The 14,744-nt window shown below is 38.9% G+C and overlaps 1 protein-coding gene across 1 annotated transcript in view; it reads left to right on the forward strand.

Annotated features, from left to right (window-relative positions):
* The window catches only part of LOC126368915 (protein eva-1-like), a 69,839-nt gene extending 59,253 nt beyond the window's left edge, over positions 1–10,586 (forward strand). The window contains exons 6-8 of the mRNA XM_050013155.1: positions 4,383–4,487; positions 4,993–5,145; positions 9,264–10,586. Coding sequence (XP_049869112.1) covers positions 4,383–4,487; positions 4,993–5,145; positions 9,264–9,727 — 722 coding nt within the window. The 3' untranslated portion in view covers positions 9,728–10,586. The remainder of the gene's footprint in view (positions 1–4,382; positions 4,488–4,992; positions 5,146–9,263) is intronic.
* The last annotated feature ends 4,158 nt before the right edge of the window (positions 10,587–14,744 follow it).

Genomic DNA, 14,744 nt, shown 5'->3' on the forward strand with positions numbered 1-14,744 from the left:
TATTATTTGTTAAATAATATTTTGTAGTGAACGACCGACCGCGCAGAAGACAATGACCGGTAAACTAACATAATATCCCGCCTGTATTCCTGAAAGGGTGTTCAGAGGTGTAAAAAAAAATCAAAAATATTTATTCTTCACAATTGGGTTACATAGTTAGCGTTTTTGAACGTCACGTTACATATCGGTTACATAGCGCTTTTTGAACGTCAAAAATTCGATTACGTATTATGTAACCGGCTGTAAAACTACTACCACATCGGAAGCTGTATCGCTGAAGAAAAGAAGTGGCCAGTAAACTTCCCAGCCTACTGTTTCATGCTTTCCTTTCTTTTTGTTAAGTCCAGTTTGTACCTACACCCACCAGTCCAGCACCCGATAGATAGGTGTATGTCCCATGAAATTGGCTGTTGTGATTAACCACCCACTAGGGTCGATTAATCCTTTCAAAAATTCTTCCTCTCAGACGGCCCAACTGGGCACCCTCAGGCCTATTGTCTTAAACGTTGTATCGGGTGAGAGCCTTCAGCGCTCCCCATTTGTTCGGCCAAGTAGTTAATGCCAGCTGCGGCAGATCTACAATAAGTGACGTCAGAAAAAAGAAATGTTGTCATTAACCGGTCACATATCCTGCAAACCACGTGATATCAAATACCTATGATCCAAACATGAATTCAATCTGATAAAGTTGAATTCAGTGGTTTAGAGTTCCAGCCAGGAATCAAGCCTGTGACACTAAGTATTCATGGATTCACCGATACTAGTCAACTATGAAAAGAAAATTTTATCTGCAAATAATTATAATAATTCTGATGCTCGGAGTAAGTACAATACAAATGTTTCACACATTTACCATGCAAAAACGATTACTGTATAAGTAAGACAACTGACAGTATGCAGGAGATTCAGAAAGGCAATTAAAACAAAGCAAATAATGTAAGATTTTTATACTTATTTAAATACTAATAAAACAACAAAGTACCTACTCATTTTTCATTTCACTACCTATTTCATGGGATTTAAACATAGCTTTAAACATAGCCGTGCAAACTGTCAAAAAACGGAAAGTAGCGTATTTGGGGCATATTCTTAGGAATGAAAGATACCAGCTGCTTCAATTAATTACGATGGGCAAAATAATTGAAGGGAGAAGACGTCGAGGGAGGAGGAAGAAGTCTTGGCTGCGGAACATCCGCGAATGGACCGGCGTTACAACCGTAGAACTGTTTCGTCTTGCTTCTGACAGAGAAGAGTTCTCAAAGCTAACGGCCAACGTCCAGTAATGGACAGGCACTGGAAGAAGAAGAAGGAACATAGCTGGCGAGAAGTCGATGTAAAACTTTTTTTTTACACCTCTGCTCTTTCGGGTGTGATTTTAATATTAGATACTTAGGAGTACAGAGTTTTGTTTGTCCTACATATAGTTAAGCATATGAATCCGTTTAATCTCACCAGTTCTGCTGCATAGTTCTGTTGACAGAACTACTGGTATTTTTTGTCCCATTTTTTTTTTGTTAAGTCATTTTTGTCAGTTCTGTTTAGATAAGCGGCTTTTAGTTATAATAGGAGTTAAGTAGGTATATTAAAAGTGTCTCTCAACTTAATGTTGAGATTAGGTAAGTATTTTGCATTTTAGCGTTATTGGCGTGTTAAATTTTACTTTATCATAAATTCTTTCAGATTTTAATGAGAATTATCGTCTGCATAAACTTATACCAACATCAGTTCCGCTGTATTTCATCTGAGATGCTTCGGTTCATTAGATTCATAAGTAGTAACATTAAAAGTTGTTCCTCCCACCGTTCTCGTGTAAGTTGTAAAAGTTCCCGCGAACAAACTGGTTCTCTGTACAGTAAGTAAATAATTCCAGTGCAACAGCTTCGTTGTAATAACTGATTATCTTATCTAGCCTATTCGATCCCACTGCTGGGAAAAGGCCTCCCCTTGATTTTTCCACTCCTCTGGACTTTGCACGATCTCCGGACAGTCTCTTCTATAAGCATTCAGGTCGTCGCTTCAGCTTTTACGCGGTCTGCCTCAACTTCTATGCCCGCCTTGAGTTGTCCAGTGGGTAACGACTCGTGCCCATCGCTCCGGATGCATCTGAAAAACGTGTGCGGCCCAATCCCACTTCAGTTTGGCGTAAACTGATTAAATTATCACTAATTTATATTTTCTCATTTCGTTATAGTTTTCGAGCAGGATTGTAAGTAACACTGAGGGTTGGCAGAAGAACACTTAGATCAGATTCATTAGGAAACAAAATATTAAGCAGACGGCGATCAAATCCGGGTCTTCAAGTTTGGAGCCGAGATGTCCAGTGTAAACACTAGAAAGTCGTGCAACCAAAAAAGTTAATTTTACGATCGTCTTGAAGTTGCCAAACTGTAATCGTTTAGGTATTGCGTTTGTCTGTAACTTGGTACAATACAAAACGTTGTATTTAACAGCTCCCTTCTTTGTTGCTCTAAGGTGTTAATTTGTTTCGTGTTTTTTATTGCTTTGTGTTGCCAGACCGAAAATGTGTGTTCAGGGATTCTACTCCACTTGGTTGTAAACTGACCAACAGTAATTTCAAATGATGCGGTTGCTTTACTTAACTTACAAGGGAAGTACGAAGAAGATATAATTATATTCCTGGTATAAATAGGCCTCTTCATCACCAGCCCATTAACGTCCCCACTGCTGGGGTACGGGCCTTCCCTATGGATGGATAGGGAGATCGGGCCTTAAACCACCAAGCGGGCCCAGTGCGGATTGGTGGTTATTAACGACTGCTAATGCAGGCGGGACCAACGGCTTAACGTGCCTTCTAAAGCACGGAGGAGCTCGAGATGAAAACTTTTTTTTGTGTGGTCACCCATCCTAAGACCGGCCTTTGCGAAAGTTGCTTAACTTCAACAATCGCAAACTGCGCCACCAAGCTCCTAGGAATAGGCCTACTTCAACAATATCAGGATTGCTTCTTTTTACTTGGGTCCTCCTATTTACGCGACGCGTCGCCAAGCTTATCTAGGTGTTCGGTTGGCTCTGGTAGTATTGCAGTATGAAGATCTTTTTTCACAAGACTTTTCTTGTCATGTAGTCTGATAGTCGACACCATGCCCATGCCATCTCATTCGACTTTAAAACTACCTCTGAAAGTTCAATTTAATGTGTCAAACTTTATACAAAACTGAGTGAGCCCACTGCCTTAATCACGTGAAATTAATTTTAAGTATTTCAAGTCTGTGTCCATCATGTATTTTTGAAATCTGATGAAAATTTATATCCTCATTAGCTAAAATAGTATGGTCATCATTGGTATTTGTCAAACTTAAATTTATTTTAAGTATACATTAAACTCTTTGTGGCTGACTACTTTTTGTTTATATCTCTAAATGTATCTTAATATCGGACTTCGGAAGCCACGTTAAGCCGTGGGTCCCGTTTACTGCTTACTAATGTTAGTACGTAGTCGTTACATGCGCCTTGACAGGAGACTTAATAATAACCCTGACACCAGGGTTGGTGTGTTTGGCAATTCACCTCACAACCTACACGATAGAAGAATACGATATGTCTAAAACTTCTTCACGTAAAATCTTATACGCGATATTTTATGCTCTCATTGTAATGCTCGTATAAACGTCTTGAGGGGTTCATTTCGCACGTAGTTAAGAAATTGCAAAGGAGCTTTTCATAAAAGTTTTATTGCACGGTTTTAATGGTCATGAATCCGAGATTGTTTCAGACATTGAAACCACTATTTCATGCCAGACAGCCTTGTATTTTATAGCATAATTTCATTTAGTTTCAAATTGAAAATGCTCCTTTGTTATATGGCACCCATTAATAAATGTTTAAAGAACACAGGCGCCGTTTGTATAAACGAAAGGATTAAGACTCAATAAACGTGCTCAGTGAATAATGATATTTGGTATTAATCAGAAAGTACTTTTCCATTTTCGGCTGACTGTTTCAGTTTCTCGGAATCGCCCGCTCATACGTAAGTATGATGCGCCTCACTTGTGGCGAATTACCTATCCTACCGGTACTTTCGTCCATTTATGCATTTCACTTATATACTTTATTTATTCAATAGTGTAATTAATTAGTAGTATACTTCCGAAATACAAACTGTAACAATAGCGGAATATTGCATTGAGACAAACCTGCAAGGTTTAGCAATGCGATTCAATTGTATCATTATGTAAAATGTTTTCAACAATAAATAAAAATAAAATTGGTTTATTTCCCAAGACTTCCTTAACTACTGCAAACAAAAGTCGCAGCCACAATATTTTTTTTCATCTCTATTGTCTTCAGTTTGCATTTATCCAATGATTATTTGTTGATATTCAATGAACTTCCTTTAACAGTTATATAATATTTTGTTACAGTACCACTGGGAGTGCTTTCGGAGAAATATGAGAGTGCTGCTGAGAAAGATGAAATGGATGGAAACAGTGACAGAAATGACGACGACGACTCGTTCGATGAATCAGGTAAAGTATTTATGTAAATTCACTTTACAGAATGACGTATGATAAGTGGGAACGGAACGTGTGTAATAACTTATGAAAGACAAATGTGCTTCTAAAAACAACGATACCATGGCGATGCTGTATAGCGCCAGCATCGCGTATTTACGTATAAAGGTTTGTGACTTCATCCACGCTGCATCGTGACTGGATTGTGACTGTATGACTGCAAAAAGTCGCAGGGTGTAAATGGCCTTCTTATTTTATTGAATTCTTGTTTTATTTACTCATATTCGTCTGTATAAGTTAATGCATCTATTTTAGTTTATTTCTATTTTTTATGGCATTCTTTAACATAAACGTTTCTTTCTTTCTTATAAACTCGTAGGTAATTTAAATACATTTTGAGGTAGATAACTAACGGGTGGTATTGGCTGCGGATAATTCATAAGATTAAGATTTATTTTTAGTTTGCACAAACTGTCGTCGACTCTTTTTGCCAGAATAATGAATTGCAAATATTACTTAGGTGAAGTTGGTGAGAAGTGGTCGGAACCAAATGCAATTCCACCAATCGCTGATCCCGCTCTTCAACCCCTACCTGATGTTGATGCGACACCACCGCCGAAGTCAGAAGACCCTGGGATTAAAAGATCAGTTCCTAACGTTGAAAGGCCTTCAGGTAATAGATTTAGTTATTCTAACTTCTTATATATACTCGAGACGACGCCTTTACCCCAAAAGGAAGAGTAGACAGAGACCACAGAATTACACTTACTACGATCTTGACACAACACTTCTATTTTAAGTTGTTTTAACAGCCTCCGTGGTCTAGTGGTTAGAGCGTTAGGCTCACGATCGGGAGGTCCGGGTTCGATTCCCAATGGGGACATTGTCGAAATCACTTTGTGAGACTATAATTTGTTTGGTAAGGACTTTTCAGGCTTGAATCACCTGATTGTCCGTAAAAGTAAGATGATTCCGTGCTTCAGAGGGCACATTAAGCCGTTGGTCCCGGTTATTAGCCGTAAAAACATCTCCACCTTCCCGCATTGGAGTAGCGTGGTGGAGTATGCTCCATACCCCCTCCGGTTGATTGCGGGGAGGCCTATGCTTAGCAGTGGGACGTATATAGGCTGTTTATGTATAATTCTTTTGGGCAATACCAATATACCTATATACATACCTATTTTCGCTGGTCGTTAATTTTGCCAACTTATGTGGTATATAACATTAATACAGGGTGTTAGTGACATTGTAACGAAAACTTTGAGAGATGATTCAGGCCATAATTCTGAGTTGATATCAAGTGGAATTTCCGTCGCAAAAGTATGGAACGGAAAATAATTTAAATAAGCTCTAAAATTTTCATGACTTCTCCGACAGGAAATTCCACTTGATATCGACTCAGAATCATGGTCTGAATCATCCCCCTTCAGTATTCGTTACAGTGTCACTAACACCCATACCTACTTGTATGGCTACTGTATGTACTTGTATGGGGTGTAAGTGTCATCGTAACGAATACTGAGAGGGATGATTGAGCTGATTATTCTGAGTTAATATCAAGTGGAATTTTCCATCGTAAAAGTATAGAATTGAAAATAATTTAAAAAAACTAAAAAAATAACATGAATTTTGCGACGGAAAATTCCACTTGATATTAACTCAGAATCATGGTCTGAATCATCCCTCTGAGTATTCGTTACGATGTCACTAACACCCTGTATACTAAATACTCAACATAAACTCACTACTATTTACTCAACTGGGGCAGTCAGATGCACTTCAATCGCAAGATGAATTTAGTAGTACCCACACTTCATCGAGCTTTTTGTTAGACTAACGTGATAAATTGTGCACCGTATCGTTGTCTATAATGTTCATGATACGAAACAATTTTTGTTTCTCAACTTTTGGAAATACTCGGAAATGTAATACCGTCGTCACATTTTGTAATGAAAGATGTGGTTTTCTGCGAATTTTCAAAAGTTCCAGGACAAAAGATGTTTACTAGCGATCCAGGAGAATTAAAATTCCAAAAATTTTGGTATATGTCAATGTTTAAGCATTCACACTAGTTTCTTTGCATGAGTTACACGAACTATACTTTTGCTGTCTTGGTAATAAATCCTCACAACAAGATAGCTACTAGCTATTTGTCGTTGTCCGAACAACACCACCAATCATTTGAAGACCGTCAGCTCTCCTATTAACACATATTGTGAACCCTGACAGATCTGATGGGTTAATGGCACAAGATATCATTGATGATATACCACCGCACATGAATCAAACCATAATGCTGTTGACCTACCTTTGGTTGATTGGATACGTATTCAATTTACAATTTATCGGTATTAGTGTGATGGGTTTGTGATCTGTAATGCCCACTATAGTACCATAATCATATATCAGTCATAACATACTATGTGAATTAGGACCGATCGCGTCTATTTGTTGAATAATGTGTTCCAAATTTGAAATTTTCGAAACAAAATTTTGCTATCCGGTCCACAGATAATTTATCCGTTTATCGAAAAGTCACCCGTTACTGTTATACAAAAATTGCCTATACACTTTTTACTGCTCAACATAAGTTATGCCTCCTCTTACTATCTTTAGAGATAAGATATGTTTGTAGGGTAAGGCTGTGTGTAATTTGTATGCATTTATAATCTATACACGAAAATATTCTAACGTGGGATTTGAAATTTCTCGTGACCGATCTTGCCAACCCTAGTATTACTGTTATTATAAATATGACATGTGTTTTCTGTCACCGGGAGTCGCAGACAGGAATGTCGGATTATGACCAGTTATGTGCCGTTTCCGGGAAGTATGAGAACATTTTTAGAACGTTCCTGGCAGTGAAAAGACGCAAAACGTATGCAAAAAGAGTTTTATTACCTTACCTTAAGACAAATACGATCAGGGTACAAGAAAGAACAAGAAAATGAAATAAAAAAGAAAAGTACCCATTATCCTTACTATAAAAGAGTTTTTATAACGGGAACATTCCTGAGTACGATACATCGCTGATCGTGACCCAAACGTTCTTAATTTTTATATACTTAAATAATCTCTTTATAATTTTCCATACATTTCGAAACAATTCAGTGGTATTCGTACGAATGACTGTTGGAATGCCAAACGCGTTTACCATAGCTACAATAAAATAATTATTTATATTAAGTCGATCTAAACGTGGTTTATGTACCTGTTGCTTCATGATATGAAAAAAAAAATTAAAAATATTTATTCATTAATAAAGTTGGTACATTGTTGCCATATCTAGTTGTTGTGACTCTCTCTTAAGTGTGAAAACACCCGTATCAAAAGGCCACGCTTTTCATATCTGTATAATACCATAGAACATAATACATAAACAGCCTATATACGTCCCACTGCTGGGCAAAGGCTTCCCCTCAATCAACCGGAGGGGCTATGGAGCATACTCCACCACGCTGTTCCACTGCGGGTTGATGAAGGTGGTTTTACGGCTAATAGCCAGGATCAACGGCTTAACGTGCCCTCCGAAGCACGGAATCATCTTACTTTTTCGGACAATCAGGTGATTCAAGTTTGATAAGTCCTTACCAAGCAAAGGACTGTCTTACAAAGTGATTTCGACAATGTCCCCATCGGGAATCGAACCCGGACCTCCAGATCGTGAGCCTACACGCTCTAACCACTAGACCACGGAGGTTGTTAATAACAATGAGCTTAATAATCTTAATACTTATATTCAATGCTTAAGCTAGTTTACTTAAATTTGTGTGTATGCGTGTGTAGGGTGTATATGACATTATTGCTGCGGCGGTGTTGCGCTCATATATATCAATCGACAAATGTACGACCTGCCTAGTATTCAATTACCCATTCTAGTTCAGATTGGTTTGTTCGATATGTTTGTTGTATTGAATTTATTGATGTCAGGATTTTGTGGTCTATGCTGTAAATTGATGATCACAAATTGAATAGACAAATAAGCTTTGGCAAATTAATGACCATAATTACTCAAACTCTATGTTTGTTTTTGACTTCAGAAAAGTCCGGTCATAATGTAGCGAAAAACTAGTAGAAACAAAAACCGTTTAGCTTTTTTTTGAGTTCAGTAACTATCCAGAAACCCTCCCTAAGCCTCCGTGGTCTAGTGGTTAGAGCGTTAGGCTCACGATCTGGAGGTCCGGGTTCGATTCCCGATGGGGACATAGTCGAAATCACTTTATGATACTGTCCTTTGTTTGGTAAGGACTTTCAGGCTTGAATCACCTGATTGTCCGAAAAAGTAAGATGATTCCGTGCTTCGGAGGGCACGTTAAGCCGTTGGTCCCGGCTATTAGCCGTAAAAACACCTCCACCAACCCGCAGAGCAGCGTGGTGGAGTATGCTCAATACCCCCTCCGGTCGATTGAGGGGATGCCTGTGCCCAGCAGTGGGTCGTATAAAGGCTGTTTATGTTATGTAACTATCTAATTAAAAACTAAAAGATTTCTTCATAGAACAATGTTTGGCAAGTCATACTCGTTAATGAAACTTATACTTAGTTTTAACAGTATCAGAATGTTTATCATACTATAGTGTTAGGTAGGTGTCTGCCTAGTTGAATGAACGTGGATTAATATCATTCACATATTTTGCATATAAATTGTACCATTTTAGAGAATCGTTAAAATAATATACCTACCTAATATAAAGTATTCGAAAAGTAAAGTTACATGTAGGAGAGATTTTGAGAGGAGCCTTTATCTATATGTATAATATTTTGTAAAAGTATAACCTTACTCAATTTTTCAGAGACACATTCACCAACATCTTTGTTCTACTACATCGGTGCCGGGTTGGCAGTCTTCATCATCCTTATCATCTTATTGGTCGGGGTCCGCTGCTATATCATCCGCAAATCATCGAGGAACTCCAAAACTGCTGATATGTTCACCACTGAGACGCCAAACGTGTTCAACGACGCCGTATCAGACATCGACAACGATATTGATGTCAGCCACATTTCTGGAACCTTCTACGACCCTGTGCATCCAGACATGATTCTATATAGGGACATGCCTGGTACCAAAGGCACCATTAGAGCCATGAGGCCTTTATCGACAATATACCCATGTGCTGGGGCGAGTATGTACGGCAATGCCGATTTCCTCCCTACGTCCAGAGAACCCCAAAGATTCAAAGACGAGGAGAATCGAGAGACTTTAAGTCCAAAGAGTCTAGGGAGCTATTCGAACTCTCAGTTCTACTACGGCTGACGTCACGATTTAGGAGGCAACGATGATTCCTCCAGGACGTACTGCTTTTAGTGGGGCAGGAACTTTGTGAGTGCATTTCGTGCTTATGAAGCCCGAGTGTCGTGTGAACGTTTGTAAATATTACGAGAGAATTATAAATGTTTATGGTCAGTTGATCGTGCGTGATATTTAGATACCCTCAATACACGTAATGGCTTTAGTAGATGAGGTGATTTTGGACAGTTTGTTTGTTTAATTTTTTTTTTGACGTGACTTATTGTACATTTGCCGCAGAGAACTACTTGGCATAAGTAAACTATAAGTAAGTAGTTTAGTCTGTCGTCCATAATAAACATACTTATACATTTATCGTCTAATTGTACTAACACATTTCCAGTCCGAATTACTACGTCTACTAAAGTTGTCTTTTAAAGAGAGAAACTATAGTCATAATCAGAATTTTATCCACGATTTTGAGTCGATTACTTGCAAAATTAGATGTATACTGGACATATCGAAAACTTAAAGCACATTTTAAATTGTTCAACTTTTCGTTAGGAAACGAACTGTCTGTGATTTGTATTTTTTTAATAACTAACCAAAGGTTCGTTAGTTTATTAAATTGCATAATAAAAATAATTATAATGTAAATATTTATAATAAATATTGGCACATTATAATAAGCTTATCAAAATCACATTAAGGTACTTGAATTATTTAAGCCATATAACGTACGGGAGTACGTATTTTTATCATCTGCCTCAAACAAAGCGTCGTCATCATTATTCATTACTTTTAACGTATTTAACTTAAATGGAACATTCCTGTAGGATGAGTTTGTGAATTTTTTTACAACTTTTTTCAATAAAAAGTTTCGAAATTTGTGTTTCATTTTCTCCTATCAGGCGGCTGCAAGACAGACAAGATGTCATTAGCGACGGTGACTGGTACTTTTAATAAAAAAAAAATGCGTGGTAACCGTTGCGTGGTCAGAAGGCATTAAAAGAACAAGTAGGGGAGTCTTAGGCGATCATTCAAAAAGCTAACTGCGGGAACAACAAGCATAGATAAGAAAGTAATTCTTTAAAAGACATTAGGGACTGATTTAGAGATTGTTCTTAAATATCGTTATATTCCGAGTACTATAAAACTTTTATATATAAACAGCCTATATACGTCTCACTGATGGGCACAGGCCTCCCTTTAATCAACCGTAGAGGATATGGAGCATACTTCACCACGGTGCTCCACTGCGAGTTGGTGAAAGTAATTTACGTGAGCATCAGATGACTGCCCAAAATGACAGATCAGCTTTAAAATATTACTAACATCCAATACCTTTTAGCTACTATTTAATACCTTTGTATAGATATTTTCTACCTAATTAATAAATAAGAAAATTAATTTAAAAAATGTACGGCTAATAGTTTAGACCAAAAGCTTAACGTGCCTTCCGTAACACGGAAAAGAATCTCGACATTTTATATAAAACTATAATACAAATAAATAAATTTTAGACACCGCGCAACTTACAGTTAGCTTTAGCAGTAAGCCGTCAAAAATTGTAAGTTGTTTCTAGGAGCAGTTAATAGTTGGACCCCGGCGCACCGCTCTAGTAAAGACCACGGCGCACCGCTCTAGTAAGATCACGGCGCACCGCTCTAGTAAAGACCACGGCGCACTGCTCTAGTAAAGACCACGGCGCACTGCTCTAGTAAAGACCACGGCGCACCGCTCTAGTAAAGACCACGGCGCACCGCTCTAGTAAGGACCACGGCGCACCGCTCTAGTAAAGACCACGGCGCACCGCTCTAGTAAGGACCACGGCGCACCGCTCTAGTAAAGACCACGGCGCACCGCTCTAGTAAAGACCACGGCGCACCGCTCTAGTAAGGATCACGGCGCACCGCTCTAGTAAAGACCACGGCGCACCGCTCTAGTAAGGATCACGGCGCACCGCTCTAGTAAAGACCACGGCGCACCGCTCTAGTAAAGACCACGGCGCACCGCTCTAGTAAGGACCACGGCGCACCGCTCTAGTAAAGACCACGGCGCACCGCAGTAAGGTTCACGGTACACTCCAACCAGTTATACGGAGCAATTGGACATGTGCCCCGAAAGAAATAGAATATAGCTACAACTCGTTAATTTCTTTTGAGAAGGGTATATTATGAAAGAAACACTGAAGTCTTCATAAGCATCTTAAATGATAATGGGTTTATGATCCAAACATAAATTCGAATACAATTTCGAAAATCATTGGATTCGAACCTGCGACCTCGTAATAAGAGATAATTTGGCATGGGCCGTTATTTACTTAATTTAGTAGGAGGCTGAAACATGGGCAACAAATACTAGTTCAATGCTTGATAATGTAAATAGTGAGCTCTGCCAAAATTATGACTCTTTTACGAGGTATTATGGTCATGGATACGTATGATAAATAGTTTTGACGTACTTACCTATTAGTTAGATTTCTTTATGAGTCAGTAATTTCATGTCTTTTTTTACTTCTCGGAGTTTGTTGAGAGCGGACGTGTTTTCTGTCCTTTATTTGCTAATTTTTGATTTTTGCTTAAACGCTCGTGGCCAAGTTTAGACATCGGTGCCTCCTTGTTCAACCTAGGGAACTTCCCATTTGACACGGCGGCCATCTTTGACTCTGTCGGATCTCTCACTCGGGCTTGGTGAACGTGCGGCGATTTCTCGAACATCGGTGGCTCCTTGTTCTTCCTGAGATACATACCATTGAACGCGGCGGCCATCTTGCAGTGGTGTCGGATCTCTCCCTCATACTTGGAAGTCGGCTGATTCGCGTTGTGTGACGTATTGGCTGATTCGCAACTTTACAGTGAGTCTATATATAAATTTTGTAATTTTAAAAAGTCCTCTGCTTTGCTCGAGGATCGAACCAGCGACTGAGGGATTGTGAGTCTGCCGCTTGCCGCTTGCGCTGTCAGTGTTGAACGCACCGACGCGAAATTACTCATCGCTACCTAGACTAGAGGCGGCACAAAGTTGGTCACATTTGGAACCGGAGGCGGTACTAGATTGGACAAAAGGCGGTGATAAGTTATACTCCCCTACCTACAGATAACATAGTGTCGTGCCTGTGTCCCCGGAGGGGTAGGCAGAGGTGTACCTACCTTTTAATTGTATATACATACACAGTACCTGCTTGTGCTGTCACTGTGACACAAATATGATCTGCCGCAGCTGTGATACCAAGCTACAAGATAACAACTTTTTAAAATGCAATGCTTGCTTTTCTCCTTTTTGCTTTGAATGTCTACAAATAAACCCCGAAAAAGACTTCCATCCTCGGGATCTATCTACGCTTCAGTGCCCATCTTGCTTAAATGTAAATAAGTCGCGTGGCAGTCGGAGCGCGAAACCATCGCCGCAGAATCAACAAAAGCTCGACGTTGCTGGATCTCCGTCAGCTTCTGCATCCTGCGCACCGCTTACCATTGAAGACATTAGTCGTTTGCTTGACCAAAAGCTCTCACCAGTTTCGGCCACGATGCAAAACCTCCGGGCTGCTCTAAGGGAAGATACGAAGTCCATGATCTCTACTGAAATTAATGCTGCCATAAATAGTTTAAAAGCTGATTTCACAACCACAACTGACTTTATCATGAGCGAAGTATCGGATCTTAAGTCTAAAGTCAACGAAAAAGACAAGTTAATTAAAACGTTAGAGACGGAACAACTTCAGCTGAAAAATGACTTGACCTTATTGCAGAACCGTGTACAGACGCTGGAGAAACTATTGCGAGACAATAATTTGGAAGTGCAGGCGGTGCCTGAAAGGCCGAATGAAGATGTGACTGCGTCATTTAAAAAACTCTGCGAAATCCTAAGCACTCCTATTCAAGATAATGACTTGCGCGCTTGTCGTCGTGTTGCTAAAGTTGATGCGGGCTCTACCAGGCCACGTAATATACTAGTTACTTTAAGCTCACCAAGATTACGCGACAATATAATATCGGCCTGTCACCGTTTTAACAAGGAACATCCCAACAATAAATTGAGTTCAAGCCATGTTGGAGTCAATGGAGAAAGCCAAAGGATATATGTTACAGAGCATCTCTCTCCTGAAACGAAGCGTCTACACACTGCGGCTCGAAAATTCGCTAAGGAGAAGGAATATAAATTCGTCTGGGTTAAGTTTGGTCAAATATACATACGTAAGAACGAAGGCAGTGACGCTACTCGTATCAAGAGCCTAGAGACACTTAAAAAACTAAATTAACTTAATTACCTATATTCAAATGTTCAATTTATAATTTTTCATGTTAAGTCTATCATTTCCTTTAAAAATGGCATCATTTAGAATAGGTTATCATTTGTTTTATATTATGGTCATATTAGCATGTTTCAACTATTTCTTTTGTAAAATAGTTCCTAAAACTGTGTCATTGTTAGCTCGGGTCGAATTATTTCACCATGTTGTGTTACTGGCAAATGTTTTTTCTAATTTTTCTCATTATTTATCTATTGCGATCATTATAAACATTCTTTTACGTGATCTAAATCACCTTTTTATCTCTACTAGTAAATTAACAGACATAAATATTTTTTACCAATTAAATTTTGCTGTATTTACAATAATGCGGCAATTTTTTGCAGCGGATCTCTTGGATAGTGAACTTTACCTTTTATTTTTATTTCAAATTTATTTTCAATGCTGCTCTGAATACTCAGTATGTAACCTATATAAAAATGCTGCCTTCCAAACTCGATAACCTTAAAGTCTTTTATCAAAATGTTAGAGGCCTTCGTACTAAACTGTTAGAATTTTATCACAATGTTCTTTTATCTGACTCCGATATCATATTAGTTACAGAGTCTTGGCTTCATGACGGAATACTGGATTCAGAGATTTGCGATGGCCGTTTTGATCTTTTTAGAAGTGATCGAATAACAAACACTACGGGAGGAGGTGTAATGATGTGTATTAAAAAATCGCTACAAGCACGAGCACGCCCAGAGTGGTCTTGCACCCCAACCGAGTGTCTATGGATTACCATTCCGC

This window comes from Pectinophora gossypiella, chromosome 8 (genome assembly GCF_024362695.1).
Source record: "Pectinophora gossypiella chromosome 8, ilPecGoss1.1, whole genome shotgun sequence".
NCBI classification, from domain to species: domain Eukaryota; kingdom Metazoa; phylum Arthropoda; class Insecta; order Lepidoptera; family Gelechiidae; genus Pectinophora; species Pectinophora gossypiella.